The 23,387-nt window shown below is 51.9% G+C and overlaps 10 protein-coding genes across 10 annotated transcripts; 6 read left to right on the top strand and 4 right to left on the bottom strand.

Annotated features, from left to right (window-relative positions):
* Positions 1-224: 224 nt before the first annotated feature.
* Positions 225-2,162, top strand: LTHEOB_628 (MFS toxin efflux pump; the record flags this gene model as incomplete). Its single annotated transcript, XM_035515518.1, has 4 exons — positions 225-434; positions 515-1,438; positions 1,508-1,617; positions 1,691-2,162. The coding sequence occupies 4 exons, from the start codon at positions 225-227 to the stop codon at positions 2,160-2,162; spliced, it is 1,716 nt and encodes a 571-aa protein (XP_035369387.1).
* A 980-nt stretch (positions 2,163-3,142) lies between these two features.
* On the top strand, positions 3,143-5,332 carry LTHEOB_627 (Monophenol monooxygenase; the record flags this gene model as incomplete). Its single annotated transcript, XM_035515507.1, has 6 exons — positions 3,143-3,241; positions 3,308-3,589; positions 3,641-3,952; positions 4,006-4,299; positions 4,347-4,837; positions 4,897-5,332. 6 exons carry the CDS (start codon positions 3,143-3,145, stop codon positions 5,330-5,332), a joined length of 1,914 nt encoding a protein of 637 aa, XP_035369386.1.
* Positions 5,333-5,603: 271 nt separating this feature from the next.
* On the bottom strand, positions 5,604-6,809 carry LTHEOB_626 (uncharacterized protein; the record flags this gene model as incomplete). The annotated part of the gene is made up of 3 exons (XM_035515496.1): positions 5,604-5,815; positions 5,864-6,511; positions 6,560-6,809. The coding sequence occupies 3 exons, from the start codon at positions 6,807-6,809 to the stop codon at positions 5,604-5,606; spliced, it is 1,110 nt and encodes a 369-aa protein (XP_035369385.1).
* A 128-nt stretch (positions 6,810-6,937) lies between these two features.
* On the bottom strand, positions 6,938-8,861 carry LTHEOB_625 (AAA family ATPase; the record flags this gene model as incomplete). The annotated part of the gene is made up of 2 exons (XM_035515485.1): positions 6,938-7,033; positions 7,206-8,861. The coding sequence occupies 2 exons, from the start codon at positions 8,859-8,861 to the stop codon at positions 6,938-6,940; spliced, it is 1,752 nt and encodes a 583-aa protein (XP_035369384.1).
* A 1,297-nt stretch (positions 8,862-10,158) lies between these two features.
* Positions 10,159-12,264, top strand: LTHEOB_624 (uncharacterized protein; the record flags this gene model as incomplete). The annotated part of the gene is made up of 5 exons (XM_035515474.1): positions 10,159-10,307; positions 10,365-10,389; positions 10,711-10,909; positions 10,962-11,321; positions 11,375-12,264. 5 exons carry the CDS (start codon positions 10,159-10,161, stop codon positions 12,262-12,264), a joined length of 1,623 nt encoding a protein of 540 aa, XP_035369383.1.
* A 1,043-nt stretch (positions 12,265-13,307) lies between these two features.
* On the top strand, positions 13,308-14,189 carry LTHEOB_623 (uncharacterized protein; the record flags this gene model as incomplete). Its single annotated transcript, XM_035515463.1, has 1 exon — positions 13,308-14,189. The coding sequence occupies one exon, from the start codon at positions 13,308-13,310 to the stop codon at positions 14,187-14,189; it is 882 nt and encodes a 293-aa protein (XP_035369382.1).
* Positions 14,190-14,477: 288 nt separating this feature from the next.
* Positions 14,478-15,638, bottom strand: LTHEOB_622 (Phytanoyl- dioxygenase; the record flags this gene model as incomplete). Its single annotated transcript, XM_035515452.1, has 5 exons — positions 14,478-14,630; positions 14,683-14,765; positions 14,812-15,269; positions 15,317-15,376; positions 15,427-15,638. 5 exons carry the CDS (start codon positions 15,636-15,638, stop codon positions 14,478-14,480), a joined length of 966 nt encoding a protein of 321 aa, XP_035369381.1.
* Positions 15,639-16,036: 398 nt separating this feature from the next.
* Positions 16,037-17,752, top strand: LTHEOB_621 (Sugar transporter; the record flags this gene model as incomplete). Its single annotated transcript, XM_035515441.1, has 2 exons — positions 16,037-16,135; positions 16,649-17,752. 2 exons carry the CDS (start codon positions 16,037-16,039, stop codon positions 17,750-17,752), a joined length of 1,203 nt encoding a protein of 400 aa, XP_035369380.1.
* A 2,336-nt stretch (positions 17,753-20,088) lies between these two features.
* On the top strand, positions 20,089-20,897 carry LTHEOB_620 (uncharacterized protein; the record flags this gene model as incomplete). The annotated part of the gene is made up of 2 exons (XM_035515430.1): positions 20,089-20,682; positions 20,844-20,897. The coding sequence occupies 2 exons, from the start codon at positions 20,089-20,091 to the stop codon at positions 20,895-20,897; spliced, it is 648 nt and encodes a 215-aa protein (XP_035369379.1).
* Positions 20,898-21,077: 180 nt separating this feature from the next.
* On the bottom strand, positions 21,078-22,447 carry LTHEOB_619 (uncharacterized protein; the record flags this gene model as incomplete). Its single annotated transcript, XM_035515418.1, has 7 exons — positions 21,078-21,100; positions 21,301-21,343; positions 21,400-21,552; positions 21,613-21,633; positions 21,781-21,877; positions 22,245-22,263; positions 22,312-22,447. 7 exons carry the CDS (start codon positions 22,445-22,447, stop codon positions 21,078-21,080), a joined length of 492 nt encoding a protein of 163 aa, XP_035369378.1.
* Between the last annotated feature and the right edge of the window lie 940 nt (positions 22,448-23,387).

Genomic DNA, 23,387 nt, shown 5'->3' with positions numbered 1-23,387 from the left:
CGGGAGTCAAAAAGCCTCCCGGGAAAGTGGGTCTAGTGACAAAGTTTCAATTTCAGCCAATCAAAACGCCGACGTCCAATCCTAAAAGGCACCACCGTTGCAGATCCACTTTCCCGGACAGCAATTTGATGTCCTTTTCCGACTGTTAATATTATAACAGCTGTCGAGTGACGACCAAATTTAGACATCAGCCTACCGACGCCAACTCGGACTATCCACACAATATGGCATCAACTCAGCAATTGCCTGCACCAGCTTCGGAAAAAGGCCATGATGCTGACAGCACGCAAAAAGAAGCTCACACGGCCCAGCAACCAGCGAGTACGGAAAGCGACAGCGGAACCGAGTCAGAAGATGCCACACAATACGTCCAGGGATTCCGACTAGTATGCCTCATTGTTGGCTTAATTCTTGCCGTCTTCTGTCTGGGACTCGTAAGTACCTCTCCGTTACCTCACCCCATACAAGACCATTTGAAATCTGCCACTAACATTGCATGTCACAATTCCTTCAGGATCGGACCATCCTCGCAACCGCCGTTCCCAAGATCACGAACGAGTTCAATTCCCTCGAAGACGTAGCCTGGTACGGCTCGTCATTCGCCTTGACAACATGCTGCTTCCAGCTCATATTCGGCAAGCTCTTCGCTGAGTTTAAGACTCTCTGGGTGTACCTCGCCGCGCTCGGCATTTTCGAAGTGGGCTCGATCGTCTGCGCAGCGGCCCCGAACTCGGTCGCCCTCATCATCGGCCGAGCAGTCACAGGCGTCGGCTGTGCAGGCGTCCTCGCCGGCACATTCATCATCATCGCGCAGAGCTTCCCGCTGCAGAAGCGCCCGGTGTATACGGGTATCATTGGCGGCATCGCTGGCATCGCCGAGATCATTGCGCCCGCGCTCGGCGGCGCCTTCACAGATTCTATCGGATGGCGGTGGTGCTTCTGGATCAACCTGCCGCTCGGCGCGGTCACGGCTGTGGTAGTGTTCTTCGTCGTCCAAAGCCCCGATAAGCCCAAAGCCGCGGAGTCTACCAAGTTGGTCCAGATACTGGGGAAGATGGATCCTTTGGGAACCGCTCTGCTGATGCCCTACATGATCTGTCTGCTACTGGCTTTGCAGTGGGGCGGGACTACGTACGCGTGGAGCAACTGGCGCATCATCCTTTGTTTCTGCCTGTTCGCCGTCATGTTTCTGGCGTGGGTCTGGGTTCAACACTCTCGTGGCGACGCGGCCACGTTGCCGCTCCGCCTCATTCGCCAGCGATCAGTCGGTTGCGCGACCTTCTTCATGCTCGGGCTGAATGGAGTCATCTTTCTCGTCGTCTACTACGTCTCGATCTGGTTCCAGGCTGTCAAAGATGTATCCGCACAGCAGTCAGGAATTGATTTCCTGGCTTCCTCAGCCTCCATATCCGTCGCTTCATTGCTTTCGGGCATCTTGGTATGTCCCACCTTCTCTCAGCTACGAAATATCTCCACCGGTTGGTGACTGACTTTCCGCAATATAAAGGTGACCAAGATCGGGTACTACGTCCCGCAGATGTTGTTGAGTACAGCCCTTGTCTCCGCTTCTGTGGGCATGATGTACGCCTACGACCTCGGGACATCGACCGTGTACTGGTAAGCCAACATCCTGCCGTTTCCCTCCGCCCACAAAAGAAACAAAAACTGATCCAAGCATTTCACGCACCAGGGCCGCTTCTCTCGTCATGTTCGGCTTCGGCTCCGGAATGGGCATGCAGATGCCTCTGACGGCCGTGCAAACGGTGCTCAAGGGCACTGACATAGCTCTCGGCACATCCGTCCTGCTCCTTGCGCAGAGCCTCAGCGGCGCCATATTCCTCTCCGTCGGCCAGAACCTCTTCGCGACGAAGTTATTGGAGGAGCTGAAGAGCAGGGCCCCCGGCGTCGATGCTACGGTCGTGGTCAACAATGGCGCGTCCGGCCTGAAGGCGCTGGTCACGGAGAAGTACGGGGCAGAGGCGGCCACGGCGGTGCTGCAGGCTTACAATATTGCGCTCAGGCAATGTTTCTTGGTTTGTGTCATCTTGTCCTGTCTGACTATTCTTAGTGGGTTGGGGACCGAGTGGAAGAGTGTGAAGGGCGATCAGCAGCAGAAGGATGGTGCGGATGCGGAAAGCGGAGCGGATGAGAAGACGGGATAAGGGATATGCTGGTTTCTGCAAATACGGCGAAACCGCGCGTTGTGCCCCGCAAAATGTATCAGGATAGAGCATGAAAATTTAAATCAGGATAGAAAAGTAGGATAGACAAAAATGAAAACCGTTGCACATGAGCACCGCAGCAATGGTTCAACTGGACTTTGTCTGTTCAATTTTCCACCGGCAGGCTGTTTGGACCTAAAGCTCGAGAGCGTAGGATCCAATACCATAGCCAAGGGGCACTTTTTAGAGTATGGACCCGGCTCATTCGCTCCATGGGGAAGGTTGAACCGTCCTTGCCATACCTTACGTGCCAGCCCTTGCTGTAGGCAAGGATTACAGGACATTGGGCTCGATATGCACATGTTGCCCACTGCGATGGTTGGGGTTCGTGCGAAGAGCTGCCACGTGCATCCGATCCAGCAACAAGGCCGTTCAGGAGGGGCACCTGCATGCATTCTTGGAGTGTTCTTGGCTCATGCCACCACCCAGCATCCTCCCACGGGGCTGGTCACATTCCTACAACCAAAAACGTGCCGGACCGTACATATCGCTAGGGAAACGATTACATGCAAATCCATAGCGAGCACTACGCATCCAGCGAGAGGGTATTAGCCAGCTACAGCATAGCCCTACTGCGCCAGGGCGCGGCGGACCGGCTTGCCCCGCAGCGGGGCTACGCTCAGACAACAATGGCACGGTGGGTTTCCGAAGTAACTACATTTTCAGAGCTTGTTTCGTAGCAACCTTGACATGCCTTTCCATGACCTGTCGAGATGGTCCTTGTGATTTTGCTGGGGATAACTTCCAACGTTTTTAGTTAGCAAGCTGCAAGCTGCCATGAAGTAGAGTAGCGGGAACCTACATAAATACAAGACTTCATCGCCTGCTCTTAGGCATCACACTTTCACTGCTTACACTCAAGAAAGGCACAGCCATTGTCCCTACTCAAGAAAGGAGCCACCAGAATCTCATCCATCACCATGAGTTCCCAACCCAGCTCTGTCGGCCGCAATGGGTTTGCTAATAGCCACGCTAACGGCAGTAGCAATGGAAACGCCAATCCAAATGGCTACGAACCCGTAGTCCCCGTTCAACTTGAAGGTCCGGGCATCCCACCGCGCCGAAATGTCGACAGTTGGTTACAGGAAGCGCAAAACGGTGGCGCTGCTGCGCTGGAGCTCTCGCTGTTCATCAGAGCCATGACGAAACTCCAGAAGCTGGGGATTCATGACCAGCTTTCCTACTTCCGCCTCGCCGGAATCCACGGTCTCCCCAAGAATGTCTCATGGAATATGAATTTGCCACCAATCCCCCGAAACGATCCGCAGATGGATGAGAAGATCAAGGCTGGCCAAGGCGGCTTCTACTGCATGCACAACAAATACAGGTTCGGGACGTGGCATCGAGTGTACATGATATTGTTTGAGGTATGCACCAGCTGCAAGTAGGATGGGAAGGAGTGCTAACAGTGGACGCAGCGGAGAATCAGCGACCTAATGAAGGATGAAGTAAAGGCCATGAAGATCGAAAACAACCAAGACAGATCTGCGTGGCAGGCGGCAGCTAATCGCTGGCGTCTGCCGTACTGGGACTGGGCGGCCACCGAACGACTTCCCGAGTTGGTATGCAATGAGAACATCTCCATTGTTACCAGCTGGAATGGCGGAACTGGGACTCCTGACAAGAAAGATGTCCCCAATCCCATGTACAGATTTCAGATGCCTGGTGGTCAGCCCATGGGCCACAAATCGTACGGTGACTACCGCATTGACGCCAGCGATGGGCTTCCAGTGTGTGCTTCTTTCGCTCTTCCTCACCGGATACTGCTAAAAATGACGAATAGTTTGATTTGTGCATCGGCACATCGCGACATGCTATAAGTTGGTACACCGAGAAAAGCGCGTGGATCGATGGCATGACCAATGTTGACCAAGTCAACACCACCCTCAAAGACCATTGGTGGTCTACGAGTACGCCTAAAGAGCAGATGCACGATACAATCCAGGATGCCGTTCAGCGTCTGCTCAATCCCAACTACAACGCCTCCTGGGAACAGTTCATCTCCACCAAGTATGTAGGCAAGCCAGACGACCCTAAGGAATACATGTCCCTGGAGGCCATCCACAACAACATCCACGTAAGACTACCTTTCTTCCTTCGATTCAAATGCTAATAGATGACCAGGACTGGACCGGTGGCTCGGATGGCACCCAAGCTGGCGGGGGCGGCCACATGTCCTCTGTACCGGTAGCTGCCTTCGACCCTGTCTTCATACTGCATCACTGCAACGTCGATCGTATTATGTACCTTTGGCAGATCATACCAGAAAATCAGGACAAGTGGTTCAACAACGAACCAAGCGACGACGACGACGACGCCGCCATGGCGCCCTTAAAGCCTTTTCGCACTCCAGAGCAGCCCGTTGATTTCTACAACTCCAACATGGTCCGCTCCTTGAAGAATTTGAACTATACATACGACGATGTGGTCGGCCAGGCCCCAGACGCGACTCTTCCCAGCGACAGGCTCCATGATGCGCTTCCGAATGAATCACAGCTCGCTAAGCACATCAACGGTTTGTACGGCGCTCATCTGCCTGCCGTCTCTGCCCCACGCGGCGGCGAGCATCCAGCAGCTGCAAAAGTGGATTTCATTGTAAACGTCGTTTACAACCGGTGCGCCCCCCACATCACCCATTTTACTCTCTCTCAACAACACTGACACCCCTCCACAGCTACGCCCTCAACGGCCTCCGCTACGCGATCCGCGTCTTCCTCGGCGACCACTGCGTGGGCGCCATCCACACCTTCTCCACCCCCATCAAGGACGCCGACGGCTCCACCCGCTGTCCGCAATGCGAGAAGCAGTCCGACAAGAAGATTCTCTCCCGCGCACAAGTTCCCATCCTGCGCGCCGTCAGGCACCGCGTTCCGCCCACGCCCGGCGAGAACGCGGATGCGTATACGAAGAGGGTTGATGAGTACCTGCAGGAAAATCTGCGCTGGGTCGCGATGCTCGATTCGGGCGCCCAGATTCCGAAGGCGGCGTTGCCGGATGTTCAGGTCACGGTGCTGGCGGGGAGGTTCCAGGCGCGCAGGGCTGATGACGAGTGGGTCCGGTTTGGTGGGCATGTGCCTTTGCCGGGGGCAACTGCGAAGGCTCGGGAGTGAGGGGGTTTACTTGAAGGGGATACATCGAGTAGTTGTTAGAAGCGGAGGGGGGAGAGTGTCTAATTGATGATTCTGCTACATAGTTGGCAGTGAATCGAGAATTTCGATAGAATGATCGAATGAAAGAGGAAACACTATGGTTCATGGCACCTTGATGCGTCGGCATTTGTCCACCGAGAACTGAGATCCTGCAATATGTGAAAAGGAAAGTCAATACAGAAAGAGAAACAACAACTACGCTATCTGAAAGCCCTTTCCAACCTGTCAGTGTCTAAAATGGAGGAGGGCCCGGCTTTTTGGGAATCTGTGAAGCATCGCTTCCAAAAGTCATCCTGGATCCCATATCATTGTAGCCGTCCTGAGAAGTGCCGGAGAAGCCGAATGGCGCAGCCTCCCTTTGGAATGACGTTGTCCGATCCTGCCCGCCGTAACCTTCCTGGGCGCCACCGACGCGGTAGTCCCGCGCATTTCTACTAAAATTTCCTGGGGGATATCCAGGATCTGCTCCACCAGAAGGAAACTGCGAGAAACCTGCCCTAGGCTTCTGTGGCGTTGATGTGTTCGAAGGGTATTCTGAGTCAAAGAGGCGATTCGAGCCAGGCCCGGAAGATGCCCATAACTTCCGATCATCCATAAAAGGCTGCGAAGTTGGTTGAGGTTGCGGTCGGCCGTATTGATCAGCTCGCTGGCCCTTTGCATATGCCCTTTCAGACTGGCTCAAGCCGTGGTGGGCTGTCCCAAGGTACTCGTCGAAGTACACAATTGTGCGGGCCACCTTCTTGAAGTGAGTGCTGCTCAAGAAAATCCGAGATTGCGGACCTGGCTGTTCTGCTACTCCCGTTTCAACAGAGCGTTCGTGCTCTGCTAGAGCCAAAGCGGTCTGGAACGCGTTTCGAATCTGGCGGCCATTCCACTGTGTCCGGTTGTTTTCTTCGATCCACTGCCAGAGATCCCATGCGAAACTTTTGATTTCCTGAGGGTCAAGATCAATCCCGTCCTGCTTGAATTCCTTGATACGCCTCATATTTACGTCCCAGATGGCCAATGTTTGCTCGATGTTCAGGGGTGGATAATAGAGAGTTGCGTGGATTCTCGATCTGAAGGCCTCGTCGAGGGTACCCACTCGATTGGTAGTTAAGAAAAGCAACCCGTCGTAGTATTCCAGAGTTCTGAGGAAGACTAAATTCATTAGCCGAACGTAAATAAAGCGTAATAGCCATGACTCACCTGATACCAGTGCGTTACGAGCTATGTCATCCTTGGTCCTTTCCCCCAAGAACACATCTGCTTCGTCGAGGAGAAGAACAGAATCCCATTTCTGAGCTTTGGAAAAGATCTGTCCAAGGCGCCGGTCGACCGTCTCTACATCAGTGCCCAGGTCTCCGCAGGTAATGGGATACAGCGGTCTCTGAATCTTTGCTGCAATGCACTCCGCTGTTGAAGTCTTGCCAACGCCGGGGAAACCATGCAGGAGCATGATAAGTCCCTGGCCCTTTCCACGCACAAGGTCGTATCCTTCTTTTCGTCGGCGGCCCCGCTCTCCTTTATCTCTGAAATGAGATAGTGCTTGTGCAAGGATCATCTCCTTATGACCCGGAGGAAGCTTCAGATCCTCCCAGCCTTGCGTCTGAGCCCCAACAGGTTCCAGAGCATCGATTTGTAAGAGAGCAAAGGTTCGGCGCTGCAAAATGAATCCACAGACTGTTTTAGGCAGCAAAAGCAGGTCTCCATCGTCAAAGCTGCTGCCATCAGTTGGCGGGTTATCTGGTGACTCTTGGTAGCTTGAAAGAAACATATTCTTTGAAGCGTGATCGGTGGAATAAGCCTTGTCGATGACGTGGTCCTCGAACAATATATCGTCATGCACACATACTGACTCCTTTTCGTCTTCGTTCTCCCAGACATGGTTCTTGTACGACTCAACTTGTTCGCGATTATCCACCTCAATGAGTTGCGGCAATGAATGAAGAGTAATCCAATCCATATCCTCTTGTCGGGCCTCTTTGAAATCTACCACGACTTGGCCGTTGACCTCTTCGGGGATGCTCGCTGCTTCAGGACATAGGTCGCCGTCATGTTTCACATTTGCAGTCATGCCTCGGTACATGAGGTGGGTTGGGGTTGTGAGCTCCAAGAATCTTTTGCCGGTGCTCAATAGCTCCGACTCGATGCTCTCGCGGCCTGGGTCGAATCGTAGAGGATATACACCAAGGCTTGTGATCTCTTTCTCGCCCTTGAAAGGTGAGATGTGGAATTGCTTGTGAACAGGACCGAAAGTTGTGCCGTCGAATGCTATTCGGTAGGCTCCAATCGTGAAGGATGACAAGACTTTCGACGATGAGAAAGCGTTGTCGAGATAATACAGCGACGCGCTGAGATATGGCCGGCCGCCTGCTACCTGAAACACTCTGTAGACCCGGTTCTTTTCTGCGCGTCGGGAAATCTTGGTTGCACCATGGTATCCATGCGCAGACCCTTGTGTGTCCTTGACAATAACATGATCTCCTGGTTTGAAGAGGTGCCACAGATCTTCAAATCGAACAGTGGTGGATGATTCATGGCGATAGGCATCAATAACCGGAAGGATGTACTCATCAATGAAGGTAACAAGGCATTTGAAATCCCTGTATGCTTCCAAGTTGTTCGTGGTCGGGACTTGTTGTTTATCTTCATTTTCATCTGCGGACTTCTCACTTGTCGCGTCCTTCTCTGGAGATGCATCCCCACTTGCTGTATCCTCCTTGTCGGGAGAGGGTACTTCCTGGTCATAGGGAGACGCTGAAGTGGGTTGATTCTCTGGAACCTTCCCATTGGCTTGTGAGACAGCTTCCTGCTGTCCAGCCGCTGGTACTTGCGCCGGATTGTTGTCAACGCCGGCAGGGAGTTGATCTTCGTTTTCTTGTGCGCGTGGCTCCCACTCCTGTCTCAACTCCTGATAATGTTGGCGAATAGCCTTTTGGTGGCGAATGAGGATCTTGTAAGGTCGGAGCATGACTTTGGAACTGATGCTATCCTCCGAGTCCGTCAATTCTGCCAAGAAAGCCAGTACGGGTCGAGAATTGATCCTGATACGCTCTGGCAGCTGGGGAAGTTTCCCGGCCGGAACATCTGGCTCTTGTTCGTGATCGTCCCTGGCGTTCGGCTCATCGGCTCCCACCGGATCCCTCATCCATCCATCGCCTGCCCTCTCCCAGTAGTACCTTGCTTTTCCGATGAGGACTTCGATGGCGTGCGGCCTCCTGTGGACTTTCTCCTCCGCGGCCCATTGGCTGTAGATTCCACAATCGCACCACAGCCTATTCTTGAACCGGTGCCAATCGACTGGCTCGATCCTGGGGATCGCACGTGGACGCTCAGCGTGCTCGGCATCCCCTGGTACAGACATGTAATCCGAGCCATCTTCATTGGAGAGCTGTCCCAGTGCATCTTTCTGTAGCTGGAGCGACTCGATCTGGCTTTCGAGGAATTGGATCTCTTGTTGCCTCTGGAACCGCGTTAGCCGGCTCGCGAAGCCTCTGTATTGCACCATCGATATCTTTTCTGGAGGGCGGTCAATGATGCTGGCATGATCGTCGTTGTCATCTGTAGGTGCGGTCTCTTGCTCTTTCGCGGCGTGTTCTGAGGACTGTGGTTCTTCATTGGGCGTCTCCCGCGCGTCCTCGTGACCCTCTACTCCCGCTACAGTCACCGAATCTGAATTGTCTGACGGGTTTCGCGCATGGTCTGTTGGATTGGATCCAGACAAACTCGATACGGTGTAATTATCTACCGCGTTGGTGTTCGTAACCGGTTTTGAAATGTCATCGGGATGTTTGAGAGAAGTGGTTCTCCCTGCCAAAGCAGCAGGGCTGTGAACAGTCGACATTTCGTAAATTCAGTCGACAAGAATCATTTCCATGAAGAATGGAAGATTAAGATATTGGTTTCTGCTTTGTTCTATTGATTGTTTAATATATAAGGAGAAAGGCTCGCCCCCACGTCTCTATGTGGAGTTGGCTAAGACGCATGTGAGCAACCACTTAACTCCGAGTAGAGAGAACAGAAAATCGCCACCTGTTAGACGAGCCCACCAATAGTCTGTCATGATGTATCCCATTTGTATGCAGGATGCAATGCAGCCCTTCGCAAACATCGTCTACCTAAGCCATCCATGTAAAACTGATTATTTTCTGTTGCTTTCGGCACAATTCTGGCAGTGCGTATGACTACATTAAAGCGCAAGGCTAAAATATGCCAAGTGATATACCCCGCCATAACACTGGAAAGCGGTGCGCATCCCATTGCTTTCGGAAAGACGTGCAGAGTGGCGTTCTTTATCATGCATTAGCTAATAATTACTCATCTTGCTATCGCCGCCACGTCTATGATACGTGCAAAATAAAGGCGCAAGGCTGAGATACGCTAAGTGATATACCCCACCTCAACACTGAAAACATTGCGCGTCCCCATTGCTTTCGGACAGACGTGCAGAATGCCGGGCTCTTTATCATCCATTAGTAAGAATTACTCATCTCGCTTTTGCCACCACGTCTGAGATACCTGGAACATAGCCTTGCATATTTCAAGCCAGTCAGTTTTGATAGCAGCTGGTTTCGAGCCGGGCTTTTCTTGACGGAATACCAGAGATATTATTGCCGTCCAAAAACATACCTTCTTCCGCACATCTCTTCTTGTGACAAACTTATCTGAAAGGCTTGGAGCCTACCCAAACCTCCACATTTGCATCAGCCTCGCTTGACAATCGTCTGGTGGTACGCTCCAGCCTGCGCGCACCTGATAACAACAAATCAGCTATCAATCTGGAAACTCTTTTCCAAAGCGGCACCATGTACAAGCAGTCTATTCCACCGGAGGAGGGTGAGCTTGACATTGAGAGGTATATGGACACTGTTGTGCGGAAGAACCTTGTTGCGCTGGACAATAGCGCAACATATCAAGATCAAAGAGCTGTCATGACGGTCAAGAAGAGGGCGAGGTAGGTCTCATCTGTAATTCCCCACAAGAGAAAAAACGCTGACTTTTCATTGCTCAGCGACCAGACGTCAGACTACTTGGCCGTCAGAGATGAATATCTGAGAAGTAGATGGGGAAAAGAATATTCTGGCACTTTCAACGTCGAAAATGCCCACAGCTGGGATGAAGTCATAGCAATGACAAAGCAGGCGCAAGAGCGTTATGACAATTGCGTCAAAAGAAAATCCGGCATTGTTCGGCGTCTATTCCGCGTCACTGGAAATTGGTCATCATCAATAATGCCTTGGGTAGAGCTTCTTCCAACTGACTCTTATGGCTCAATTGCGTGCGGCGCATTTAAGCTAGTTCTTGGTGTAAGTGGTGCAACCTGTGATTACGCACGCTATACAGCTAACAGTACGAAGGCGGTCGGTGATAGGGCTGATATTTGCGAAAGAATTGCTGAGACATTCAACCGCGTGCAGGAGTTCCAGATCAAGGTCGAACGACATATGACTTTGTACTCTGAAAGCCCTGAAATGAGATTTTGTGCAACCGAAACCTACATCAGCTTCCTCGCTATGATTCAGTCAATGATCAGCACATTAGTCGATATACCAACTCGTAAGTAGGAGAACCTTTGCCCGCATGAATCTTTCTCTCTGACGTCCTAAAGACAAGAAAATCAAGGATTCACTCCTCAAACACCGGAAACGTTCATCATCCTACGCAGGCTTGGATGAGAACGAAGAAGAATTCTATCGTCAGATCCAATGTCTCGATGATGTCGCCGAACACCTGCACAAGGAAACATTAGTCGGGGTGAAAGAAGGAATGAGAAGTGTAGACTCAGGGCTTCAACGGACTCGCAGAATGATTGTTGGAATGTTCCGCCAAAACGAAGATAGCCTGAAGACAGTTGTCAGGGGCATACAGGACTCTGAAGGGAAGATCATCAATGCTGTTGACGCCCGAGGTGTTGTACTTTTTGACAGCCTGAAAGACTTCATCACACAGCACGTTAAGGTAATCATATGTGAGTGATCTAAGACAAATGGAAATGGTTGCAAGTGTCTAATTTGTCCAAAGATCAGAGCTCGGAGGGCCAGCAAGCGCAAAAAAAGACGTCAACCACAGGGAGCTGGGTCCGCGGTCGTCTCCTTAAAGCCTTGGGGGCTGATTTGATGCCACCAGAGCAAGAAGATAACAGTGCCAAGAAAATGGTAGTGATCCTTGAGAAGCCCTTTCACAGCAGGGTCCATGCACTTCTGCGGTCTGATCGCTTCAAAGACTTCCTGTCCTCTCGCGAGTCCGCCTTTTTGCCCATAGTTTCCCCATGGGAAGACTATGCCACTGAGTCTTTCACACCCATGAGCATCATTTCCAGGGCACTCACAGAGTGTGTGGCTCCTCTTACCGATAAGCGCGTGATCAGCTTCTACTGTGGCTTCCACACCTCTCGCGATGACGGATTTTTTGGGCCGATCGGACTCATGAAAAGTCTGACTATTCAACTTCTCCGCTCAGACCTATTCGGAAGTTTTGATTTCAACTCGGTCAACGAACCCGCCTTCAGAGAACGCCTTGAAGCTGGAGATGTTCATCACCTCTGTGAGCTCTTCAAGGCACTGGTGAACAAAATTCCAGAGCAGAGCATTCTCTTCTGTGTCATTGATGGCTTGTCGCTGTTTCAGGCTATCGAGCCTGAGCTTACTAGCTTCACCATATCCGCTTTGGAGAATACGGTGCAAACTATGGGATGGCATGCAGCGTTCAAGGTCTTGACTACGACATGTGGTCTGGAACAAATGTCGAGCTTTCAGCCGCTTTACCTGTCCGAGGAGGTGTATGAATCGGATGACGGAGGTGATCTGGAAGGGGTGGCTGATCCAGAGTTTGATTTGATGGGAGAACAAGGGCAGTTGACCGCCTACAAAAACGCTACAGGAACCTTCATTCTCCCTGAAGGATACGAATGAATTTTCAAGGTCACCATTTTCATTATTAGTATATGCCTCGTCATTCCATTTTGTATCTTAGAGTTCTGTGGCATTGGACGCGACTTTCCGATACACGACAAATAAAGTTAGTCTATCTCTACTATCTGATGGAAATTTTCGTCAGAATGTTTGACAGAAACACTGGGCTTCGACGTTGCAACGGCAGCAATGTCTTCCACAGCACCTGGGCCGTGGACGGTGTATTACTAAATTGAATAAGACGTAAGATAGTTATATATGATATATAATTAAGTTTACTTTATTTTAGATAGATATTATAGTAGTAGAGAATATATACGTGTTCTTCGGTATTACGCGATACGTTTTAGTAAGGGTACTAGAGTCGCTAATTATGCGATAGGCCAGGGCGAACCCCCGCTGCCTAAGTATTAAAGTTACCCCACGTTGCTACATATCCTCTAACCCGTCCATTCCCAATGCCCTCTTCTATCCGCTCTACCCAACGTGCGCCTCTTTCCTGCACCGCTTGTTATGCCAGAAAGGTTAAATGCAGTAGACAGATACCGTGTCGAGCATGTATCAGCCGCGGGACAGCCTCGGAATGCCGACGCGAGACGGTCCGCGTTCGCGGTCAGCTCCGCACTGCCAACTCCCCAAGCTCAAACCCTAGCTACGAAACTCTTCTGCAAGAAAATGCCCGGCTTTCGGCCCTGCTCGCCGGTAGAGAGGTATCAACAGACTCAAATGCGCCTCATAATGCCGTTGTGGATATAACGGAACAGTACGAACGACGTCTTTTCCTCACAGTTGGTCAGTCGAGACAGCCCAGGAGCGTCTTTCTGGACTCTCACGTCCGGATACCTTCAATGGAATGCAGTCACACTCTTATCCAACATGGCAGGGTATGGACGTCTTGGATCCACTTTGCCTTCTTCTTCCCCGAATTCCAGCGCGAACACGCACAGTTTTGGCAACGCTTTACCGTTTCTTCGTCTTTAAGCGCTGAAGATCCTCTCTGGCTGGCAATATACTTCAGTGTTCTTTCTTCCACTCTACTATTTATGGATGAAACCGAGTTCGTCAGCAGCGGCCCTCCATGCACCGAACAAGAGTCTCTCCTGCGAAACTGGTACGACTCGGCTCTATATTTCTTAGACAAGGCAGACTTCATGCAGAGATCAACGATAGCTGTCCCCCGGGCCATCGCCATCCTCGGCATCGTTGCAACCAACATTGGAGACACGCATCGCCATTCGAACTTATGGGCGTGTGCCATCCGTGTTGCCAAAGAGCTGAATCTCGGCTCAGACCAAGAAAACCGCAACGAATCCATGGTGCAGCGCGAGTCTCGGAGACGACTCTGGTGGACGCTTGTCCTCTGCGAGTGGCTGCCATGTCCTCCTCGGATGCCTTGCATCAGCGACGTTGATTTTGACTGCGAGCTCCCCGCAGATATAGACGACGAGCAACTACAAGCGACAAACTTGGGCGGTCTGCGCTCAATCAGGAAGGGTCCACGTCCGATTCAGTATCACATAGCCATGAGCAAAATTGCAATCATCTTCTACCAACTTCAGTCGAAGATGCGGCTGCGAAGATGGGGCGCTGCCGAGATTGCGCAGTTCATCTTCTTTGCCGACGACCAGCTGGCCACACTCATCGGCGAACTGCCCCAGCACCTTCAGAACGATGAGTCTGAAACGCCAGCAACATTGGAGCGAGACTCTGCCTACCCGTGGATCCCCTGGCAGAAGAGGAGCCTCACCATGGTTCTCTTGTACCACCGCATTGCCATCAACCGCATTCTGCAGTCACACTGGCTTGAAGGTTCGACCAATCATTCTAGAGCGAGGTCTATCTGCCTTCAATCGGCAGTCGCCATCATAAGATCTGCATTGGCTGGTACTGAACCGCCTGACTTTTCCCGGATGAGACCATGGTAAGAGGCCGACCACTGTCCAGTATGAAATCACTGACATCAAACAGGGCTCTCACTATGCACGTTTTTTCCGCATCGGTGACGCTTGCGCTCGAAGTGAAAGGAGGCGGACATGACTCGCCAGATTATACCTCGTACATATCTCACGGGAAAGATTTCTTGAGACGCGTGGAGTCGCAGAACATGGTTGCAACGCAAGCACTAAAGATATTAGATGAACTGAGTAATACCTAAAGCTACGCAGAGCGATTTGTACATAATCATGGCCGAAGCCTCCTGCGTACAAGACACCTCAATCTTCGTATTGGAGCACTCCCGCTAACTTCAGCGTCAACTCGTTCTCCTCCGGCTCTTGGTACGGCCTCTCTCTCGAAAATGTATCAGGTTTGCCAAGTCGGAGCTGCTTCTCTTTATTGGGAAAGATATTGGCATGCGGCCAATGTGTCTACTTTCGGTCAGTGGCCAAACTTTCAAGGGAATCGGGGCTGAATGGTTACCGTTCCACATCTCTGCTTGAATAGAGCTGACTTGAGCTCCAAGTCTTCAGCGGAAGCAAAGGATGCAGGCGTGTAGCAGATGTCTATGCTGTCAGCATTGGAATTCTCGCGCGGTATCTGTCAACTCACACATAGCAGCACGAGTGACGTCCGACTCGGGCATGACATTCCAATGGACCGTCCTCGAGTCCCAGAGAATAAGATCGCCAGGATCAGCGCAGACCTTCAGCACTTCGCAGCCACGGTCAAGGAACCAGTCGACCTCGTCCTGCTGAAAGCCAAACCAATCGGCGGGACCCCACGTCTCGCGACCTTGGACGTCGTTGTGAGCTTCGAAAAAGAGCTCTTCAAGCTTGCTGGACCCTTTGACGACGATCAATCCGCCGTCTTTCGGTCCGTTTGGCGCAAAGTTCAGGATTCCCTGGACGCACTGCATGCCCTTCCGCAGCGGGCTTTGGTCGACGTGCGGCCATGGCTCCAATGCCGGCCTGTCGGTTGCTGGGATGGTCAGATTCATGCCGTCGAACGACACGAGGAGCTTGTCGGTGCCCCATAGCTTCGAGAAGGCTTCGATGATGTTGGGCTCACTGCTTTTAGTTAGCCTACAGAAGCATGGTTGGAGACTAAACCTCACCATCTGGCGTCCCACATGACTTTCTCATGCTGCACGGCGTAGCCATGGAACATACCGCCCCTGGATCGTATGAGCTTCGTCATCGGATCAAAAGCCAGAGTGCCGCTTACTTCATGTGGGCGGGGAGGTGGTTGGCATTCCACGTGGACGGGTCGTCTCTCTTGAAACCGAAAGGGAAGCTTTCGAGCCATTGGAACATCCTATCGACGTACGAGCTGGCCTTCTCCTGGGAGAGGACGCCCTTGACAACGACGAAGCCATCTTCGTAGAGGGCGTCGCGCCAATCACCAGTCTTGGCAGTGGTGTCAATATAGTGCGGCATGATTCAGCAGGTAACGGGATTGTTGAAGCTCCGCACAAGGCCTTATCGGCGGGAGCTTTAAATGCAGAGTTCGCAAATCCGTATTCAGGCACGGCCGACGCCGGCGGCCGGCCGACTCGGGTGGAACCGCGAGAGTCGTCAAGGTTTATTGGACATGCTCCCCGCAAGTGCATTGATTGTGATGGATGCTGGGGGTGCGGCCGACCCCACCTTTCCATTTGGGGAAACGTGGGGAAACCGGCTCGGTCGAGTCACGGCCGAGTTTTGAATCTTGACAAACCTTATCGTCGGCAACGAGCCAACGGGAAAAGCATTTGGGGACTGTCTGCCACTTATATGCTGCATGATTCCAATCACGTTGAGGTCGTACCACCGCTCACACTCCAGGTCTGGGCACCATGACAGTCCTTCCTGACAGCCTTTTGCCAGGACAATTAGCCCAGATCCCGAACAACACGAATGCCAAATGGTGGAAGGATGCTGGACTGCGCCGCTTGGTATTTTGGCAGACGTGCATTCTGGTGTCGCAGATGACGGTTGGCTACGATGAAAGTGTCACGGGAAGCTTCCAAGCAATGAAACCATGGGTGGAAGGTGAGGCACTTCAACTATTTCCCCCAATCTTTGCTGACGTCCTCAGCCATGGGCAATCCCACATCAAGCGACATTGGTCTCATCACAGCCATCGTCTTTGTCGGTGGATTCGTTGGCGCTTTCTTCGCATCTCCCATGGCAGACAGATACGGCAGAAGGCCAGCCATCGCTCTCGGCTCTCTCCTCTGCGTCGCCGGCGCAGCACTCCAGAGCGCAGCCCAAGGAAAAGGAATGTTCATCGGCGGCCGACTCATCATCGGCTTCGGAATCAGCTTTACCACCTCGGCCGGCCCCAGTCTCCTCAACGAGCTCGCCCATCCCCGAATGAGAGGTCAAATAGCATCCATGGCAAGCTCCTCCAACCCAACCCTCCCACCTCTTTCCCCAGCCTCTAACCCATCACACCCCACCCACAGTTCAACGTCCTCTGGTACGTCGGCTCCATCATCGCCGCCTGGCTCACCTTCGGCACCGGCCACCTCACCAGCACCTGGTCCTGGCGCATCCCCTCCATCGTCCAAGGCGTGCCCGCCCTCCTCGTCCTCCTCTCCACCTTCTCCGGCATGCCCGAATCCCCGCGCTACCTCATCTCGCGCAACCGCCCCCACGACGCCCTGCACATCCTAGCCACCTACCACGCCAACGGCGACCGCGCCGACGCCCTCGTCGCCCACGAGCTCGCGCAAATCACCGCCGCCCTGGCCGCCGAGCGCGCCGCGAGTAAAACGTTGACGTGGCGCGTAGCGCTCCGCTCGCGCGCGCACCGCGCCCGCTTCGCCCTCTGCCTCGCCGTCGCCGTCCTCACGCTGTGGAACGGGCAGGGCGTCATATCGTACTACTTCAGCCCGATACTGAGCTCCATCGGCATCGCGTCGACGGCCGCGCAGACGGGCATCAACGGCGGCATGCAGGTGTGGAACCTGGTGTGCAGCGCGGTCGGCGCCGTCGTGCTGGCGGAGCGGCTGGGCCGGCGGCCGCTGTGGCTGCTGTCGTTTGCGGGCATGATGGCGGCGAATGTGCCGCTGACGGTGGCGTCGGCGCGGTATGCGGCTAAGGGGTCGCAGGGGGCGGCGCGCGCGGTTGTCGTTTTTTTGTTTTTGTATAATGCGGCGTTTAATTTGGCGTGTAATCCGCTGCTGTATGCGTATGTGACGGAGATTTTGCCGTACGGCGTGCGCACGAAGGGGCTGGCACTGCAGATTGCGGCGAGCCAGGCGGCGCTGACGGTGAATAACTACGTCAATCCGATTGCGTTGGAGGCGATTGGGTATTGGTATTTTGTGTTTTATCTCGGCATGCTGGTGGCTGGGATGGCGTTTATCTGGTTGTTCTTTCCGGAGACCAAGGGGAAGTCGTTGGAGGAGTTGGTCGGGCTGTTTGGCGATGAGAAGGGGAGGGGGCTGCGGGTGGTGAGGAGGGACCCGACGCTTACCGCTGTGCTGGATGGCGTGGTAATGCCTGTGGATGAGGAGGATGTAGTAGTAGTAACTACGATTAAGAAGACTGAGAATAAGATCTAGATCTTATTCTCAGTCTTCTTAGTAGATGCAAGCTTAACCCGACTACCCTCTGAGGGGTCGGGTGGAAAAACGCTCACCTGGAAAAGGCTCTGAGCTCTCCAAATCCGTGAAATCCAGAGGGGCGGCTCGAAAGAATGGTGCGGCAATGGCCCAGTCCTAGCCACCGGTTGGTCGCATAGCGTGTCACCAGACGTCGCCTGGAAGAGCAAAGAACGGAGGCTCCAGCTGACCATTCCCAATATGTACCCTCTCGGCGATACCTTTTTCTTTCTTCCCTTTGTGTATGGATAAGGCTGTGAGACAGCAAGCCCTCAGGGCGAACCTATCAGTCGTATTTCTGCTTTCCTGAATTTCTCATTAAAATGAAAGCACCCAATAGAAGCTCTGCTCAATCGTCTGGTGTGTTGGTACAGCCAGGTTTAGCGAGAATGTGGCTGTGAAAGCCTCACGGAGGATTCTGGCGTGAAGATCACCCACAGTTCATTGGCCACAACTTAGGCGATGCAAATCCAACGCAGGGTCAAATTGAATAGAATAGGAATGTGCTGTACATAAGCGCCAGCCTTGCCTAAGATACTAAAATCAGCGTTGCTGGCATGAATGAGTCGTTTTCAGCCTCATAAGCCACACGTAATCAACATATATACATTGTGTGTAACGCCAGAAAGTCCAGGTAAACAGAATCTGAAATGATGAGCAGCGGAGACTCACAACAATCTAGCTTTTCAATAGAGCCTAACTCACACGTTAGGCTTGAACAGGTCGGCAAGATGGAGCGAAATCCTGAACCAACCGATACGACAGCACTTATCGCATACCATGGTTCAAATAAGGACTGCGTTCCGTATGTGTTTTCTTCTTGTCTCGGCTTTCGGCATACACTAATACATGGTAGTCGGTTCGGGACGATCGAACTGTTAAAAGCTTGGTTTCCAGCTGTTGACCCCCAGAACCTTCAAGCGCAAGGATGGCTCCGAAGGCTTTCCAATAGGGACATCATGCTGATAGTCCATCAAGCCATGTCCAGCATTGTCTTCCTGGTCAATCTTTCAATAACAATATCCGCCATCAAGAAGCATGGGATTCATAGAATCAGCGGCGACATGATAAGCGGAAACTGCAAGCGCATGAAAAACAACAACTTGGTGTTGCATATTGCTATAAACGTGCTTTCTACTCTGCTTCTCGGCTCGAGTAACTACTGCGCTCAACTCCTGGCAGCACCCACAAGGCAAGAAGTTGATAATGCCCATAACAAGAAGCAGTGGTTTGACATTGGCATCCAAAGCTTTCGCAACCTGTGGAAGCTTCGACCTACCAAACGGGCTACATGGCTTTGCCTCATGATCAGTTCTGGGCTCTTACACTTAATGTAAGTCGCAATTCCTTGTCCAAATTCAAAAACTTACTTGACAGATGGAATTCTGCTGTATTTGTTGCCATTCTAACAAGCATGTACACCGTCGGAGTCGTTACCGCAGACTTCCTGTCCGATGAACGCCCCTGGGACCATGCCCTTCCGCAACTCCAAAGCCTACGCAATGACGCCACCAATCTTGGACGGTTGAATAATACCGAGTGTATCAATCGTTATATCGATCGCACTGCAGGCTTGACGGACCTCCTTCTTGTGGCCTCCAATGTCACCATGCAAGACCACCTCTCATTTCCTCCGGACAACAGCTCTTCCCTACTTACATATCTCACGTCCCCAAGCGGCACTGCTTGGGTATTTACCAGCGCATGGATGTGTACAACACTGACCCAACCTAACGAACCGTCAAAATTCTGCACAAAGGATCTTTTGCTTCCACAAGCTGATCATTGGGCATTTTTCGAGCAAAAATGGCAAGGAGATGGCTCGACAGAAGCTTTCACAGCGGAAATCGATTACTGCATTCCTGCAGGGGACCTGCACTCTATGGATGACAAATGCGCGCTGCGAGTGAGTCCCCTCATCCTCACCCTGGTTTGTGTCTTGAACTTCTTCAAATGCCTATGCATTTTCTACACATCATACCTCCATCGCCAAGGAAGAGCAAAGAAAGGGCTTCGTAGAGGAAGGGTGCCTCTAAAGAAGGTTCCTCTCGTTACCATTGGAGATGCAATCGACAGCTTTCTCCAATGTCCAGAGGAAGCCACGACCGATCTTCAGTTCGCCACGAGAAGGGACTTCGAAAAGCGATGGCCCGAGCCGCAGGAGTATACGCCGAAGCAACCGGAAATAAAAAGATGGTTTTATGCGGCCACTATCAGGCGCTGGATCGTTACGGTTTCTCTGTAAGCCACTTCCGTCGCTCGACCTACAACGAAACTAACTTCGTAGATGCACGGCCATGCTTGTGATAGTCGCCGTGCTCTTCGGCACCGCCATAACCGGCCAAAAGAACTGGGGAATTGCTTCCGACATCTCATCCCTTTGGAAGTACGGCCTTGGAGGCGAGAACCTCTGGGCTACCGCTGCTCTCGACTGGATGAGGAAAATGGGCGGGATCAGCGACACTGCCGGCTTCTTCGCCGCGACTCTCTTCGCAAACATGTTCCAGATCGTCTTCAGCGCCCTCTATCTACTGTACAACAACCTGATCACAGTACTGCTCGTCGCCGCCGAATGGAACGACTTCATTTCTGAACGCAAATCCCTCCGCGTCTCCGCTCCGCTGGGCATGCAGCGCGGCAGCTACTTCCTATCTCTCCCATACAGCTTCTCCCTCCCCTTGATAATATGTTCCGGGCTTCTCCACTGGCTGATCTCCCAAAGTGTCTTCGTCATCCAGACAGTCGGCTACGCTTCCCCCGACTTTCACATAAACGACGCTCTTGGCGGGTCCATAGTCGGCTATTCTAGCCTCGGAATCCTTCTTTCCATGATGTTGGGCGGTACCATGGTGCTCGCGCTCGTGCTCCTCGGTGCTTTCAAGACGTATACGGTAAAACGGCCAACGGATGGGTCTGCATCTCCGCCTTATCCGATGCCTCTAGTTTCGACCTGTAGCGCCGCAATCGGTGCTGCCTGTCACGCGCATCCAGATGATACGGATGTTGGGTTCCTGCCGGTGAGGTGGGGATACGTCTCTGATCTGCCGGGTAGAGGACCCGGTCGGTTTACGTTCACGACCTCGAGGGACGTCTGGTACCCCTCTGATGAAGACAGTCTCCAGGAGCTGGTGGACAGAGCAAATGACAGTGCCTCACAAACACAAGAGGCTGCGACATGGCCAGAAAAAACTGCTCCGGGAATCACAATTCACAACCATGCGAGCTTATCAAGCCGTGAGGGAGGGAATCCGCTCTACAGAAGAGCTACAGTTTAGCTATAGCTCTTTTACTGCAGCTGGATTGTAAACACTGTTAAGTACCGATGTTAAGACTCGACATCCTCGCTAAAAGAAGACCCATTTTTCAACAGGAATGCTCCATTTCCCGCGCCAATTGACGTCTTTTTCCATATCGTACCTTGCAAAGATACCATGCACCAACCGTGAGCAGCGTCAATGGAATGGTAGCAGCAAAATATATCCAGAAAAAAGGGCTGACCTTCAACGAACCGTCATTAGACTCGAACTCGAAAAGGTTCATTCCAAGCAGTGTCTGCAAGAATTGCGTCAGCCTTAATAGGGCGTGAAAATGCTCTGATGATATCTTACCGCCGTGAACGATGCTGGAAGATAGATGAGCGTGCAGACAGTTATGACTTTGACAGTGGCATTATCGTCGACACTTTCGCGGGTTAATTGGAGCATGTGTTTGTTGATCTGGTCCGACGACTCTTTGCTCTGCATATCGAGGAGATTTGCAAGCTTGATTGGGAAACCCACGGTCAGCTTAAGGTCTTTTTTTGTCTCTTGACGATGACTTACCAGGCCAAGTGCTGCTTGGATCTTTTGGGATAAAATGCCCGCCGCATTCACGTGGGCTTCAAGACGGTGTAGTATCAACACCAATTGCCGCTCAATGTGTGATGACCTGTCAAGGACTGCCGGGTTGTTGCTTGGAATCCCTCGGTTAAGCTCCAGCAGTGTATTTACCAGGACTATGGAGCTTCGAAGCCCGCTGAGTGCACGGAACACAACTTTGTCTTCAAGGTTGCGAAGAGACTGTAGTTCCTCCGGCTTGAAGTGGGATCTGCGCACAAGCATATTTGATCTCTGCATACATCAGCACGTAGATAATGAACACTGGTTTATTGCACGAGGAATTACTCACATAATCACTCAGTCTTTTGGCCAAGTCCTGAATGTAGGCTTGCCAAAAGCTCAAACAGGAAGTTAAAAGCACAATGTGGACGTTCATGGGATGTTCTACTAATGCATCTCTTTCATCCGGTTTATGAGCCAGGGCTTCCAGCTTTTCTTGAACCGGTGGGCTGTGCCTCGGATGGAGTAGGATAAAAAGATTGACGTCCATGCCAGCGTCCCATCGGTGGTATACACCAGTTTGCCGAATTGACCATGGATCCCTTCCGACAGGCCTTCCACTCGGCTCCACGTACATCAGTTGGTAGCAGAGATCTATCTCTGTCATGAGTCACGAAACTCAGTAAATGAAGCTTTACTCACCAAATGATCCGTTTGCCTGTTGGTATGTCTCTCTAAAACCCGAGGATTCTTCAAAGATCGCCTCCTGGTCTCCGAACTTGAGGACGACGTCCAGGAACATGGGTTTCACTTCACACTCGGAGAGGGTGTTCATCATTGCTGAACGTGAACATTTGAGTGTGGTGAGGGAGAATTCTTGGAAGAATGATACTATTCGAAAAGAATCCTTCCCGGTTTCCTTCAAAGATTCATCAAGTTGCTCTTCATCATGTAGCACAAGCACCGGGTCCATTCGATTATCCTTCTTGGCTATTGAGCGCTTAGCGATATTCGTTTGATATATTGAGAGCATACCTAATTTGCGAACAATCCTCACCTCTAACGATCTCGAATCCGAGAAAATCTCCTTTGAGTGCTTCGCAAGCTGCTGAAGCTGGCAGCTCCAACTAGCATCGAGAGGGGAATAGCCGTCAAGTCCTAAAGGGTAATTCTCCCAGCGTTCAAATGAGCTTTGCTTTTCCATTGTTCTTGAGTTTGAATGTCTGATGTAGTGAGAGGCTACAGAGCTGTTGAGACTGATAGCTTGTATTTATGCTTAACGGTCACTTACAACCCTGACGCTGTTAAGGCACGCAGCCTTGTGCCATTTTACGTAGTGGCCACATGGTACAGCCTAAGAGAAATTAAACTCTGCTAAGGTTCAAGTTTCGAGGCGGCAAACCACATGCAATTTTCCACAGCTCTCTCGGTAAAACAATTCCTAAGTGGCTTATCCACATGATAACGAGGCAACCAACCATCCCTCGGTCACCAAGGCTGATGACAGCCCTTCCACCCGACTGAAGGATCATTCGATAGTTAATGCGCAATTGCGTATCTGACTTGCATTCTGCCTTGCACAGCCTCATGTATTTCGAGGCTACCCTGCCGGAAGCGTAAGCGTGTTAGGCTATTGGTTCGACTCTCGTAGTGGTCTACCCCATGTTAAAATTCAGCAGTTCAAAATGAAACGCCCGACGAACTTGAAGTCTTCCTACAATAGTATGAGTACTCCTCTACTTCTGAATTACTTATTATAATACCAACCTCAGGGACAA

Source organism: Lasiodiplodia theobromae (assembly GCF_012971845.1).
Source record: "Lasiodiplodia theobromae strain AM2As chromosome Unknown scaffold_2, whole genome shotgun sequence".
Lineage (NCBI taxonomy): Eukaryota > Fungi > Ascomycota > Dothideomycetes > Botryosphaeriales > Botryosphaeriaceae > Lasiodiplodia > Lasiodiplodia theobromae.
Note: the sequence above shows the minus strand (reverse complement) of the source record. Positions and strands in the feature narration are given on the sequence as shown.